The 15,957-nt window shown below is 45.4% G+C and overlaps 1 protein-coding gene across 1 annotated transcript; it reads left to right on the top strand.

Moving 5' to 3' along the window:
* The first annotated feature begins 12,670 nt into the window (after positions 1-12,670).
* On the top strand, positions 12,671-13,630 carry LOC100757645 (olfactory receptor 13C7). The gene has a single exon (XM_027403216.2). It carries the CDS (start codon positions 12,671-12,673, stop codon positions 13,628-13,630), a length of 960 nt encoding a protein of 319 aa, XP_027259017.1.
* The last annotated feature ends 2,327 nt before the right edge of the window (positions 13,631-15,957 follow it).

The following is a 15,957-nucleotide window of genomic DNA, read 5'->3' as shown; positions in this document are numbered from 1 at the left end:
ACACCTTTAGGTTCAGGACATGCTCCCCAAGTATGGCCTCTTGGCCTACGGAGTATTTTAAACTGGGAATAGCACTTAGTTTGGATCTGAACTATCCCCCAGAAGACATTGCTGTGAGCTTAGTTCCAGCTTGGTGCTACTGAGATGGCGCCTGAAGAGGCAGAGCCTAGTGGGGAGTGTGCTGGCCACAGGCATGTGCCTGGAGGAGACACTGCATCCCAACCATGGAATGAACGGTTACCTTCCACCACATCCTCCTCACCATGGCATGCTGGCTCACCACAGGCCCAGGAGCCAAATAACCATGGACTGAAACCTCTGACATTTTGGGGGGCCAGTGACATAGCTCAGTTGGTAGAGTGGCTAACATTCGGGACTCCCTGGCTTCATTCTCCGGGGTCACCTAAACAGGTCTCAACACTCAGAAGGTGGAGGCAGGGGAATCAGAAGTTCAAAGTCATGCTTGGTCACATAGCAAGTTCAAGATCAGAACTGGCTACCTGAGACCCTGTCCCTAAACAGTTTTCCCTTTATAAGTTAATCTCCTCAGGCATACTGTTCAGTTAATAAAAGCTGATGAACAATAGGGTGCAGAAAGCCTCTTTCACCTTCTCTTACTCTTCTTCCTGTTGTGGCGCGTGCCTATGGTCCCCGAACTCAAGAGGATGAGGCAGGAGGATCACATGGGCTAGCATGGACTACATTACAAGGCATTGTCTCAGAAAAAATAAGAAAGACAGGGGTGGGGACCAAAAAGACGGCTCAGTGAGTAAAGGAGACCTGAGTTCAATACCCAGAACCTGTATGATAAGAGCGAACCTACTTTAACAGGTTGTCCTCTTACCTTTATGTGAGCCCTGTTCTTATGCATACACACAGATAAATGAATAAACAAACTTAATAAGAATGCTTTTAAAGCCATAGAGATGTAGAAGGAGATTTTCTCCATCTATCTTGGTCCCACTGGACCGGTTTTCTCTCCACCCACTGGGTCCAGCCGCCACTAATGAAATAACCACTCTGGGACTTAATCAGTTACAGTTGTTTAGCCAATGGCTTAGGCTTCTTACTGGCTAGCTCTCTCTTAATTATTAACCCATTTCTATCAATCTGTGTATCTCCATGTGGCCTTGGCTTACCAGGGATACCCAGGTTTCTTGACTCCTCAGCTGCTACATGACGTCTGTCCTTTGTCTTTCTTTCCCTGTTTCTTTGTTTGGAATTCCTGCCTAACTAAATTCTGACTGTCCATTGGCCAAAACAGCCTTAATTATCAATCAATAAGAGAAACATATGTTCACAACATACGAAAGTACGTCCCCCGTCATAGGGGTGTGTTAGGGTTTCTATTGCTTTGGTGAAACACCATGACCAGAAAGCAAGCTGAAGAGGACAGTGTTTATTTGGTTTACACTTCCACATCATTGTTCATCATCAAAGGAAGCCAGGACAGGAACCCAAACAGGGCAGTAACCTAGAGGCAGGAGCTGATGCAGGGGCCAGGCTCAGCCTGCTTTCTTATAGAACCCAGGACCATCAGCCCAGGGATGGACACACCTAGAATGGGCTGGGCTGGGCAGCGGCAGGCAGATCTCTGTGAGTTTGAGGCCAGCCTGGTCTATAGAGTGAGTTCCAGGACAGCCAGGGATACACAGAGAAACCCTGTCTTGAAAAACAAACAAACAAACAAAACAAAAACTCTAGAAGGGCTGTTGAGGTGAGGTTGCTCCGTGGTAAAGAGCACACGCTGCTCTTCCAGAGGACTCAGGGTCAGTTCCCATCGTCTACGTCAGATGGTTCACAGCTGCCTCTCCCTCCAGCTCCAGGGGATTGGATACCCTCTTCTGGCCTCTGAGGGCATCTGCACTCACATGCATGAGCACACACATAGACACATAATTAAAAATAAAAGTAAAAGCTGTTTAAAATATTTATTTCTTGTGTATGCGTGTTTTGACTGCATGTATATCTGTACCACATGCAATCCTGGAACCCACAGAGCCTAGAAGAGGATTATAGGGCTCTTAAACCACTGAGCCATTTCTCCAACCCATAAAAGCTTTTTTTAAAGCTTGTGTGTCACGACAGTTGAATAAATCAGAGTGTTTTTCTTTCATCAATCTGTCTAGGCTGTAATAGGTCTAGCCAGTGAATAGAAGAGGCTGTTTTCTGTCTCCACAAACCAGACCCCAAATCTTAAAAGCCAGCCTCAGGGCAGGTAAGGAGGAGTGCCTGTCTGGATTAGCAGGGGTGTGGCAGCTACAGGGTTGATTCTGACTCTGCAGTATATAATTTCTGCATTTCTCTCATACCCAGCCACATTGGTGTCTGTGAATAAATGAACAACTAGTAAATATTTCTGTGTTTGGGGCATTTACAGTACACTGGATTTGTTATGCTTGTGTATCAATGAAGCATTGGTGTCAGTGAGAGGTACTATTATAATGGTTTTCCAAATCTGGTGTCATCTATTGTTCCCAACAAGCCTATGAAGTGGGCAAGGGGATTATGGAAACATGGTAAGCACAAGGAAATAAAAATACAAATAAATAATATTTAAACTAGTAAATGAAAATATTCATTGAGTTTTGTGAACCACTCTCACACATTTCTGAGCTCATGATGGGGGTTGTGGGAACCTTTACAGCTGGTTAATAAAAGAATGGGGGATCAACTTTTGACTAGCATCAGAAAGTGGGGAGACGACACAGCTTACTTAAATTGTAATATTCCCATTTGATGTTTGGAAGGTTAGAGAGTTACTTGTTGAGGACAGAAGCAAACACACACACACACACACACACACACACACACACAAACACACACACTTGTCAGGAGTACTATGAGCAAACTAGAATACAAGTAGACTGGGATTGTGAGCAGGAGGGACCCTCCTGCACGCTCTTCATACTCTGGAGGCCAGTAGCCTCCACTTCATCGAATTTGCTCTCATGAAGGGTTCGGGAACAATTATGGGGTTCATAGAGGAATGAAAGTACAACTGGGCCTCACAGGTAGACGGCCATGTTGTCAGAATCTGGGTCAGGTGGGCCCCTGTGGCTGAAGTTCTTCACAGAGCATGGAAACAAAATGAGTTGCTTCTCAGAAGCAGATGTGGAAGGTCAGGTAAGCTAGGCTACCTAGGACATACCTGTGAGCCAAGCAAGGATGGTTTGATAGCCAAGCATTCAGACATCTAAACTCGCCTGGATCCTTATTCCTCTAAGTGCCTGCAAGCAAGGTCTCCCTGCTGCAAGAGGCGGAGCTGTGGCCAGGACCTCATCCTGAGGCAGCCTTCCTCTTCTTGTTTCCCCTCTCCAGAGTTCGAGTTCCCTGACCTCATAGCTTCTTTCCTCCCTGTGAGGCGCTCTGTTTCTCACGGTTCCTGGAAGCATCTGTAAATCCTTCGCACAGCACTGAAACCTTTCCAGGAACCTTGGGGAAGGTGTGTGACCTCCGAGGGAGTGTCGTGTACACGTTTGTCCTCAGGAGAACACAACAAATACAACTATCAAGCCTGGAAATGATATGGCCCGGGACTCTGACCACTTATCTTTGGCAAATCACATTACACGCACACAAGCCCACATGTGAATAGGATGTCTGACACACAGAACTTGGCCTTTACAAATCAAAACCCAGGGCTGGAGGTGAGAGATGCTCACCTCTGGTGCGCTGGAAAGAGCAGGCTCCACGCTAGGCTCCACACTCCCTGCCCAGCGCTGCTTTTCTCATTTGGTAAATCAATCTTTCTTTTCTTTTCTTTTCCCTTCCACGCCTCCTTTCTCCTGCCCATTTTCCAATGCTGAGGACTGATTGATTCCAAATGAGGTAAAGGCCCTATCCCTGAGCCACCCTGTGTTCCTGTCCCCTTGCCACTAGAGGGCGCACTCTCTGAAGGCCAAGCCCTACCTTACAGGTATCCATTTCATTGGAGTACAGGTTGGTAAGTTTGCTGAAGTTGGGTATGGTGATCCAGGCCTAGAATTCCTCATGTGAGGTGGAGGCAGGAGCATCAGGAGCTTAAAGCCAGCCGGGAGTCTGAGCTACACGATGGATAAAAAATAAAAAGCTTACAGACTAAAGGGATGAGCTCTAGGCAGAGTTTTTGTTGGGACTGCTGGCCAGTTCTTAATTAACCAATGAGAGTAATACATATTTATAGTGTACAAAGATTGTCCCACAGCATTTCCTCCTTATTGTCTAATTAAAAAGAAAGGTTCTAACTTTAACATAGTAAATTTACGTACTATAAAGAATTACAGGTACAACATCCAATCCATTTGTACTCGGCAAAATTAGAGAAAATACTCTTATTACCTCTTATCTTTGTGAATTTAAAGTTTTATACCTAACTTACCTTTTATCATAACTAAAGAAAACTTTAAATCTAATTATTTAGTCTTTAACTCCATCAAAGACCCCAGAAGGGTGTAATATTACTTAACAACAGGGACATCTAGCTGCCTGGACAGTCAACCAAAGTTCTTCTGTAATTCTGGGCATCCATTTTCAGCCTATAGGCCTAGATTATCAGACAGATATTTCTGAGAAGCAGGGAATTTTGAAGAACTGTCCTACCTTTTCTTGGCAAAGTTTGGCAGTCACTTTTTTGCATCTTGATGGTCCAGTTTGGACAGTATACTGTCAGCAATTGCGGCAAAGGCAATTGCTTTGCCCAGTGGCAAACTTTTGCCACAAAGAAAGCAAATCCCATATGGAGTTTCTTCCATGTCTTCCATAGTTTCTTCCATACTATCTTGTCTGAAGTAAATTGGTGCTGCCAGGCGCACATGTGTCTCACTGTCAAGAAAAGCCTTATGCTATTAAAACATTTAAAATGCCATATTCTGCAGGCTTTTGAAGTGTTTGAAGACCATCTATCTATCTAAATATATCTGTTTAACCTTGAAAACATACCTAATATGACCACAAGTTTGATTATTATAGAGGACTAACTACTAACCTGTATTTCTTAATTATACATTACACTTTTTAAATAAAGATTTTATTTATTTATCATGTATACAATCTTCTGCCTGCATGCCAGAAGAGGACACCAGATCTCATTCAAGGTGGTTGTGAGCCACCATGTGGTTGCTGGGAATTGAACTCAGGACCTCTGGAAGAACAGTCAGTGCTCTTAACCACTGAGCCATCTCTCCAGCCCTATACATTACACTTTTAAATGAGCTGTATCAGCACAATACCCCAAACAAGAGTAGAAATATACATATAGTATAGTAAAAATAACTTTAAATGTGTATCAATAAACCAAAATCCATACCAATGTAAAATATTTTGAGGTTAATAGTTGTTTTTTGATTAAAGTAAATTCAATAATCTACCCTTTTATCTCATCATTTTATATCATATCCCCCTTTTTTCCTTTAGAAAGAGATCTTTGAATTTAACTCCTCTGTTTAGCTCTTTTCCTATGACAAATAACAACTTGTAAACAACCCCCATAAATGATGACAAACACCCATAACCAATTTTTTTGGGAATGAGGGCATTGTTTTTTGTAGAGTGGTTCCTGTTGTCTGGGTACATGGGCATCTTTGGGAGATCCTGAGAAAATTTAGGATAATGGTTAAGTGTTGGCTAGAGTAGTTTGTGAGGCTGGACCATCTCAGTCAGCAGCCTTGAAGCTGCTCTGGATGCAGAACTCTGAGGAAAATGTAGCAGATGCTGCATCACCTGGGCCATCTGTTTTTATTTGTGTCTGTTCCCCTTGCTCTGAAAATACACAAACTTTTAAAGGTAACATATATATCTGTATTAATTCAAGTATAAGCTGTGTGTTGTACACAAGTTAGCCCAAGATTATTTTTTGTCTAATATTTGAGCAGGTAAAATATATGTTACATGTTTTGTACCTTTTCTAGGTTTATTTCTTTATGTCTGTAGCCAGGATTTTCAAGGGGTCTTCCCCAATCAAATCTAATCCATATCAACCTGGAATGAATCCATGGGCTCTCATTTCCTGTGGAAATAAAAACATAACCTCTTCCCCAAAGTAACACACCTTTGACTTCCATTTTGAAGTCAAGTTATTTTTTAAAATATATAGGTTGGTTTAATCCAGCAGCTTTCACAATCCAATGTCTCTTAGCAGCTATTGCTTATTCATCAGCCAAAAATTCAAAGACAATACAATAATATACAGTATCCTGACTGTGTATTTCCCATCTTAATGTGGGAAATCTTAATGTGGGCTTTTTTTATTTAACTTTACTCCTTTTTTAAGGACTTTATTAAACTATTTTTAATCTATGATTGTCTCTATCCTTTCTCTTTTCTCTCCCAATCCTATGTATATTTTCAAACACCCTGTAACCCATTTAGAGGTCTTTTTTTCCATCTGGATCTGTCTTTACTGAGCACCTTTATTGTTTTTTGATGACATGAGATGAAATTTAAACTGCTATATTAGTTCACAGCATGGCCCAGTTTAGTGCACGGTGCTAGCACATGGCGGTTGGTGGCTGGCTCCATCCTGCAGGCAGTGGCCAGGAGACACCTCTTTGCACCAGGGCCCACATGAGAGACTGCCAGAACCTGCCACGTGGCTTAGTTCTTGGCGTGTTGGCGGGCTCACGCTGGTAGCTCAATCCCACAAGCAGCAGCTGGAGACATGTCTCTGTAGTGAGACTGACATGAGAGACATGAGACTAGGAAGCTGCATTTGTCTGCATTTTTGTGTGTTTAGAATATTTTTTAAAGCTTTTCCAGGTTTTATGTGAAGTTAGGAGCCAGATGTCTGGATGTCATTTATAGGCAGGGTTTTTTGTTGGGACAGCTGGCTGGGTCTTTATCAACCAATGAAAGTAATACATATTTCCAGTGTACAAAGATTGTTCCACAGCAAGCAGCCCATTCTCTAGACCCTGTCCTGGGTCACATTCAGTCAGTGTCTCCTAGGAGGTCAAGGGATACAAACCAGATGGACAATCATTTCATTGGATGCCCAGCGACGACTGAGGGAGATCATAGCTGTTTGCTTCACGGTGCTTAACTCAACAGTATAAACATGTAAAGAATTTAAGTTTTTTTTACTCAGACATCTCCACCAAACCACTGCATAGGCACAGGCGAGGTAGGGCTAATAGGACTTGGCCACAGCACTGAGGAAGACTAGCTAGGGAGGGGGCCTTGAAGAATCACATAATCACTAAACAGCTATGGACACGGTTGGTCCAATTATTTTGTTCATAGAGAGACAAGAGAGGAAAGGAAAGGACAAAAAGAAGCAGCCAGCAAACTTCTTCTAGTACCTTCCATATAATTGGATCTTAGGGATCTTATCCCAGAAGGATACAAAGTTTCCAAGCAAAGGACAACATACTTTCTGAGCTTTAAATGACTTTGGGGACTAAAAGGGTCCCAAAGAACTAACTGGAATTTAAATTAACTTCTAAGGTAATGTCCCAACCTTTGGAGGTTGTGCCCTGAGCACAAGAGGTAGGTAGAGGGGAGAGGTCCAGCCTGACCCTTTGGGCATCACATATTCTGAGCTCTCCCCAGAGTTCTTTAGACCCTTTGTCCCTGCTTCTGATGCAAGCACTTCCCACTCTTTGAGAAAGCAGCTATTCTTGGTCAACATGTTCCCAAGAAAGGTGAGTACAAGCTTCCATCAAAGCAATGCCAAACTTCCACTAGCAGAACAATTCGGATCAGCCTGTCTACAACAGAGGGGTCTGAGGCAGTGCCTGTCTACAACAGAGAGGTCTGAGGCAGTGCCTGTCTACAACAGAGGGGTCTGAGGCAGTGCCTGTCTACAACAGAGGGGTCTGAGACAATGTGGTGTTGTTCTCACAGAATCACAAAGACCCATGAAGCTGCAGGAGTTCCTAAGCTCAGAACTGAGGAACCACCCCCGCTCTCCCTGCAAGCCATCCTCTCTTACTCACCTAAGCCACTGGGCATTTTTTCATTTTGTGGAGCCCATAATCTGATGAGTGGATTTCTGGATTTGGTGCTGGTGACATTAAAGGAAATGTCTCCATTACAAAACCTGGATTGCTGGAGGAGACATGAGGGCTGGCCAAAGGAGAATGGAAAACCCAATTAGGTACTGTCCTGCCCAGTTCATATATTACACAGACAGGATGCTCTGTGCCCCAGTCTTCAAGTTTAGAGACTACTCTCACTATCAACCTTGTAGTTGATTCCTGGATGATATATTGACTCTAAGAGATATTTTATATTTTTTAAAATCCTAGGAGAAAAAAATAGATTCTTATCTTCACACTGACACCCAACTATTCATGGCTATTTGGAGGGTGATGTGTCGAAGAAGGATTAACTGCCTTGGGGATGGGGTTCCAGATGACAGCTAGACAGAGGAAACAGAAGCACAATTGTGTTCACTATCACTCTGATAGTCAGGCCAGGACTCCAGGCTTATCAGGAATATAGGAAGGAAAAACCACTGTTAGCAGGAAACAGGTTGCTTAGTATATACAAGGCCTGTTGTGACCACTGGGGTGATTCATATGGGTATGGATGCCCATGTTTATTTAATTTCATAACTGTTTCCCTACTAGAATCATCCCTTTAGGGTCAAGGACTGTGCCTTTCTCGTCACAATGTCCCTCACACCTAGAAGTATGTCTAGCCCGGGGTGGGGGTGGGGGCAGTAAGTGTCTGTTAACCCAGACTGTCACCTAAGGTGGTGACAGTCTAAGTACAAACAGAGCAGTGTCACAGCTTCACAGTAAGGACTTAAGAAGAGACCAAGTCTCTCTCTACCCCTGGAGGGATGACTGCCTGGGAAGTTCATGACTATTTTTTTTAGACCAGATGCTAGAAGTCACAAACAAGTATTTATTAATTGTTTTTTCCTTTCTTTTTTAATTTAAATTAGAAACAAGCTTCTTTTACATGCCAATCTCAATTCTCTCTCCCTCCGTGATCCCCACCGAACCCTCTATCCCAACCCCTTTCTGCGTCCCAGGGATGGTGAGGCCTTCCATGGGGAGGATCTTCAAAGTCTATCATCATTTGGAGCAGGACCTAGACCCTCCCCAGTGTGTCTAGGCTGCAAGAGTATCCCTCTGTGAGGAGAGGGCTCCCAAAGTCCATTCGTGTACTAAGGGTAAATACTGATCGACTACCAGTGATCCCGTAGATTGTCCAGACCTCCAAACTGACTTTCTCCTTCAGTGGGTCTGGAACAGTCCTATGCTGGTTTCCCAGCTACCAGTCTGGGGTCCATGAGCAACCCTTTGTTCAGGTCAGCTGTTTCTGTGGTTTTCTCCAGCCTCGTCTCGACCCCTTTGCTCATCACTCCTTCCTCTCTGCAACTGGATTCCGGAGTTCAGCTAGTGTTTAGCTGTGGGTGTCTGCGTCTGTTTCCATCAGCTACTGGATGAAGGCTCTAGGATGGCACATAAGGTAGTCATCAGTCTCATTATTGGAGAAGGGCTTTTAAGGTAGCCTCTCCACTATTGTTTAGACTTTTAGTTGTGGTCGACCTTGCAGATCTCTGGATAATTCCCTAGTGCCAGAATTCTCTTTAAAACTATAATGGCTCCCTTTATTTGGTATCTCTTTTCTTGCTCTCCTCCATTCCTCCCCTGACTAGATCTTCCTGCTCTCTCCTGTCCTTCTCTCCCCTCTCCTTCTCCCCTTCTCTTTCTTCTAACTCCCTCTCCCCTCCCCCCATTGAAAGACCCCCGCCCTTAGCTTTCTCTTTTAAGTTTTCCCGCATGCAGCTGGCGAATACATCCTCCCCTGCACCCCCTGACCCTTGATCCCCACAGCTGCCGGCACTTCCCCGCCACCGCGCAAGGCCGGCCCCGGCCCCCGCCGGACCGCTCCGTCCCAAGGTCTCCACCCCCAAGGTCAGCCACCTGGGCGCGGAGGGAGGAATCAAGTCTGTTGTACCAGACACCAGACCTTGAGAATATGCTGATCTGGAATGGCTCTGTGCCTCATTTGAACCATCAAATAGAATCCCTGCTCCTAGCTTGCGCCTTTTTCCCTATATAAGGACGCCTTTCCCTTGGCTCGGGGCGCTTGGCCTCAGAAAAGCTAAGTCGCCCCGGGTACCCGCGTCTCCAATAAAGCCTCTTGTTTTTTACATCCAGTTCGTGGCCTCGCTGGTTCCTGGGTGTGTGGGTCTCCCTCTACGAAAGTATCCCTTCGGGGTCTTTCACCATGATCCCCAATTGCTTAGGAGATCTTGTCCCTTTCCCCTTCTCCAGGGGACCATGTGTGTCTTTCTTAGAGTCCTCCTTCTTTCCTAGCTTCTCTGGTGGTGTGGATTGTAGGCTGCTACTTCTTTGCTCTAGATCTAAAATCCATACATAGTGAGTACATACCATCTTTGTCCCCCTGTGACTGGGTCGCCTCACTCAGGACGGCCTCCTCCAGCTCCATCTGCCTTCGAATTTCAAGACTCCAGTGTCCTTCTCCGCTGAGCAGCACCTCACCGTGCAAATGCACCTCATCTCTCCACCCACTCCACAGTTGAGGGGCATCCAGGCTGCCTCCAGTCTCTGGCCATTACAAATAGTGCTACTCTGAACACGGTTGAGCAGATGTCCTTGTTGTATGAATGTGCATCTTTTGGGTATATGCCTAAGAGTGGAACCACTGGATCTTGTGGTAGACTGACTCCCATTTTCCTGAGGAATCGCCATCCTGATTTCCACAGTGGCTGTACAAGTTTGCACTCCCACCAGCAGTGGAGAAGTGTTCCCCTTTCTCCACATCCTCTCCAGCATAAACTGTCATTGGTGTTTTTGATTTTGGCCATTCTGACAGGAGTAAGATGGTATCTCAGAGTTGTTTTGATTTGCATTTCCCTGATGACTAAGGATGTTGAACACGTTCTTATGTGTTTTTTAAGCATTTTGGATTCCTCTATTGAGAATTCTCTATTTAGTTCTCTACCCCACTTTTCAATGGATTAGTTGGTGTTTGGAGACTAGCTTCTTGAGTTCTTTGTATATTTTGGAGATCAGCCCTCTGTCAGATGTGGGGTTGGTGAAGATCTTTTCCCAATCTGTGGGCTGCCATCCTGTCTTGCTGACTGTGTTCTTTGCCCCACAGAAGCCCCTCAGTTTCAGGAGGTCCCATTTATCAATCGTCGATTATTGTTTTGAGGGTGGTTTTGGTTTGGTTCTGTTTTCTCTGCTGGCCCAGAACAAATCCCAGTGTCCATAGGAACTTAAAATACTGAGATACTCATCAAGCTTCTCTAAAACAACCAGGGCAGGTCAGGGCTCAGCAGATTGTCAGGAGTGAAGCAGAGGCCCTGGTGTGGACAAAGAGGAATGGAAGATGCAAGAAAATCTGGTCAGAGCTCTTGGGCCAAGGGCTGCCCTCACAGCCTTCACAACAGGCTGCTATGTCTTGGCACTGCGTATCATTGTGGTCAGGGCTGACACTTAAAGTGGTGTCAGTGTCACAGAGCTGATATCTTGACTGTCACTGTCCCCAGGAAAGCACAGCTGTATTTCCTGGATGGGTTTCTGCTGGCTTTCATGTGTGTTGCCTACTTATGGACTTGATTCTCTCTGTATCTCTCTCACACGTGTTATGTGTTATGGGTGTGTGTATGTTCACGTTTGTGTGGGTGCACATGTGTATCTGTCTCTCTTGTGTGTGGTATGTGTTATGCATTCTGTGGGTACACACGTGTGCATGCACATGTATATATGTGTGTGTAGATCAGAGGTTGACATCAGATGTCTTCCTCACTCACTTATTTACTGAGGCAGTCTCCCAATGAACCTGCGACATGCCGATTTGGCTAGCCTGTCTAATCAGTTTGCCACAGGGATCCCTGGTCTCTGCCTCCAAAGCACTGAGACTTCATTTGGGCCCTTACAATGATCTGCTTTGCTATTAAGGCTCTGGGTATCTGAACCTTATGGTTGCTTAGCAAGAACCAAATCCCTGGACCATCCCCCACCACACAACTGTACTCTTTTAAAAATGTGTGGCAACAGTTGCATCTGAAAAGCTATTTGTAGAAATTATTTCAGACTAAAGTGATGCTGTCTTCCTTCAGAGAGCTCTGGGTCTGCTTCTGTTGTGGATTTGAGAGCAGTAAAAGCCTGAGACCTCCTCAGTCCTAAGTCCTAGTCCTAACACTTAGAGGATCTGAAGGTGAAAAACAGCACTCGCAAATGCCTGCATCCTGTGGATTTGCCTTGTCCTGTGGTGCCGCCCTGCGAACCCACTGCAAACGGGAGAAGAGTTGCTTTGGATGGGTGCCTTGCACACTGGCCCTTGTGCTTTGAAGCCCACTCTGTCTCTCCACGAACCTGCCTCCTGGTGACCTCCAGAGGCTGCAAAAGCTTTAAGAGCTGGGCTAACTCCTTTGGACCCTCATTTTCCCCAAAATCATACCCGTATACCTTCTCTTATTTTCTCTCCAGTGCTTCACAGAGATCTTTTATACATTTTGCCATTTTCTGAATTGTCCTCTGCAGGAAGCATGGTCCAACTTAACTTGTGACTAAGTTAGGAAGTTAAGTATCTATCCCCACTTTATTTTCTAGAAGTGAACAACTCCATGAGGATGACAGGACTGGCAGGATGTCTCCAGCCAGCTGACAGGATAAGGCTTTTGCTCAGCTGCCCTAGCGATTTTGGAGTAAGAGAATGTTAATGCTGATTTCTGAGTTCCCACGGGTTTCAGAACAAATATACCATGGACAGACCCAATGAGACCTCCCCTGTGAGCGGCTTCATTCTCCTGGGCCTCTCCGCCCACCCAAAGCTGGAGAAAACCTTCTTTGTGCTCATCCTGCTGATGTACCTGGTGATCCTGCTGGGCAACGGGGTCCTCATCCTGGTCACCATCCTCGACACCCACCTGCACACGCCCATGTACTTCTTCCTGGGGAACCTCTCCTTCCTGGACATCTGCTACACCACATCCTCGGTCCCCCTCATTCTCGACAGCTTCCTGACCCCCAGGAAGACCATCTCCTTCTCAGGCTGTGCGGTGCAGATGTCTCTCTCCTTTGCCATGGGGGCCACAGAGTGTGTGCTCCTGAGTATGATGGCGTTTGATCGTTATGTGGCCATCTGCAACCCCCTCAGGTACCCAGTGATCATGAGCAAGGCTGCCTATGTGCCCATGGCTGTCGGCTCCTGGGCAGGTGGTGTCACCAATTCTATAGTACAGACATCTTTGGCAATGAGGCTGCCTTTCTGTGGGGACAATGTCATTAATCACTTCACCTGTGAGATCCTGGCTGTCCTGAAACTGGCCTGTGCTGACATCTCCATCAATGTCATCAGCATGGTTATAGCCAACATGATCTTCTTGGCAATCCCAGTCCTCTTCATTTTTGTCTCCTATGTCTTCATCCTTGTGACCATCCTGAGGATCCCCTCTGCTGAGGGGAGGAGGAAGGCCTTCTCCACCTGCTCTGCCCACCTCACTGTGGTGGTCGTCTTCTATGGGACCATCCTCTTCATGTATGGGAAGCCCAAGTCCAAAGACCCACTGGGGGCAGACAAGCAGGACCTTGCAGACAAGCTCATCTCCCTCTTCTATGGGGTGGTGACCCCCATGCTGAACCCCATCATCTACAGCCTAAGGAACAAGGATGTGAGGGCTGCTGTGAGGAACCTGGTGGGTCAGAAACATGTAACTGAGTGACTGTCACCGAATCCAGGCTACCATAGTATAGGACCTCTAAAGTCCTCACTGTGTTTATGGAAAGAGTGATACAGAGAAGAGGGTGATTTCTCCAGTATGGACACTAAAAATGAACCTACTTTCCTGTCAATGTCCCATAAGCAATGGAAGCTTCTATCCAACAGGCTGAAAGGAAAACCTTCACATTTCTGGAGATGCTGACTGGCTGGTGGCTTCATGCTCAACCTCAGTGTTATCATAGCACTGTTTACTGGTGCTTTGGTTTTATTCAATGCTGTGTTTGACATGAAAAGGGCCAGTATGATGGCTCAGTGGGTAGAGGTGCTTGCATGCAAGCCTGACAACCAGAGCTTTGGCTTGGACCCCACCAGGTTAACAGAAAACCAGCTCCCACTGGGTGGTGGTGGCACACACCTTTAATCCCAACATTTGGGAAGCAGAGACAGGTGGATCTCCGTGAGTTCAAGACCAACCTGGTCTATAAGAGCTAGTTTAAGGACAGGCTCCAAAGCTACAGAGAAAAACAAACAAATAACAATAACAACAGCAACAGCAACAACAACAACAAAAACCCTTTGGTTCCCACAGCCAGAGAACAAATGTCTGGGGTGCAGGGACTGATCTGATGGGACTCATTCAAACCAAGTGTAGTAGCAGATGAAAGCCTGACAGTCCAGCAGGTCTCTCCTCTGATGCTGAAGATGGGGCCAGTCTCACCTGAGGCCTCAGGATGCTGTCATAAAGAGGAAACTTGGAGTTGGGGACCACAGTGAAGAGGTTAAGGGACTCTGAGAGGGCAGTGAAGGATCCAATAAAAGGTCTAGTTTGAGTAGGTCTGGGTAACTCTTCCTGATCTATGGAAGTCCCAGGAAAGGCAGACTGTTCCTGTCTGAGACTGAAGCTTCCCATCAGCCTGCTCGATAGAGCCTGCTCACAGGTATTCCATTAAAGAAAGGAAATGTATGGATTTTTGGTACAATTGAGACATTTTTCTTGAGGCAGATTCTCACCCTGGATGTCCTGGAACTCACTATATAGACCAGGCTGGCTTTGAACTCATAGAGATCTACCTGCCTCTGAGTCTGAAATCACAGTTATGCACCACCCAACCTGGTCTTGTATTGTTATATTTTCTTTTCAGCTTCCCTTTGCCACATTTCCTCCCCAACCTGTTTTTACTTTGGGGGTCTCAAATATATTTGGAGGTTATCTTAATTCTTTGTTTGATGAATTGTGGCATAAATTGAAATAAGAAAACAGAGCCAAAAATAAGAACCAAGGAAACAGATGGGTAGAGAGGAAGTAAAGGAACACATGACAGGAAAGCAGGAGGGGAGCCAAGGCTCCGGAGAGGGGACCAGACGGAGAAGGGAGGAGCCTGAGGGAGGAGTGCTGGGGAGGGGAACAAATGAGAATAAAGTATAATGACACACATTCAGGACTTAAGTTACCATGATGAAACCCATCACTTTGTATGCTCATCTAAAATATTAATTTGAAAAATAGGGTGTGGTGGTACACACCTATAATCCCGGTACTCAGGAGGTAGAATTCTGCAGGAGGATCAGGAATTTAAGGCCACTGACAGCTACCTAGCAATTTAGAGATCTTGTCTACAAAACCCAAAAAGAACAAAACCCACAAGGAAACAAGTGAAGGCAGATAGGATGGCTCATGCCTGTGATCCAAGCACCAAAAGGATTGAAGCTAGAGGACTACCATAAATGTGAGGCCAGCCGGGTCTATGTAGTCAGTAATAGGCTATCCTGAGATACAGCGAGAGATCCTGTCTCCAACAATAAACAGAAAAATGAAAGGGGAAGCGAAGGGATCCAAACCACGAGCAGCAAACCTCTGTATAAAGCACTCCACCTCATGTATTTTTTTATAGCAATGGAAAATTGACTGAGACGCCTGGTGTGGATCCAGGGCTGTGGAAGTCTTCCAGTATGACAGTCCCTAAACATCCCTAACCTAAGTTATCCACACAGTTCCTCATCCTGTGGATTTATCACGTGTATTCTATGTCACATACAGGAGACAGCAATTATATCTAAGTACAAACTCATTTTTATCTTTTTCAATTTATTATTGTTTATGTGTACACATGCCTTGACATCTGTTGAGGTCAAAGGATATCTTTATGGAATTGGTGCTCTCCTTTCATCTTGATGTGGGTTCTGGGGGTCCAACTCAGGTCCCCAGGTTTGGGCTTTTGTGGCAAGTACTTTTACACGCACTTGCTGGTCCCGGGGACACACTTCTGCAAGCAAATCTCCAGATTTATGTCATGGACACCTGGAACTTATGCCAGCAGCTGCTTCCCA

The sequence above is a fragment of the Cricetulus griseus genome, chromosome 2, assembly GCF_003668045.3.
Source record: "Cricetulus griseus strain 17A/GY chromosome 2, alternate assembly CriGri-PICRH-1.0, whole genome shotgun sequence".
NCBI classification, from domain to species: domain Eukaryota; kingdom Metazoa; phylum Chordata; class Mammalia; order Rodentia; family Cricetidae; genus Cricetulus; species Cricetulus griseus.
Note: the sequence above shows the minus strand (reverse complement) of the source record. Positions and strands in the feature narration are given on the sequence as shown.

Bases quoted from the DNA above. Each gene is read 5' to 3' on its own strand.
- LOC100757645 (XM_027403216.2), top strand. From the start codon at position 12,671: ATGGACAGACCCAATGAGACCTCCCCTGTGAGCGGCTTCATTCTCCTG.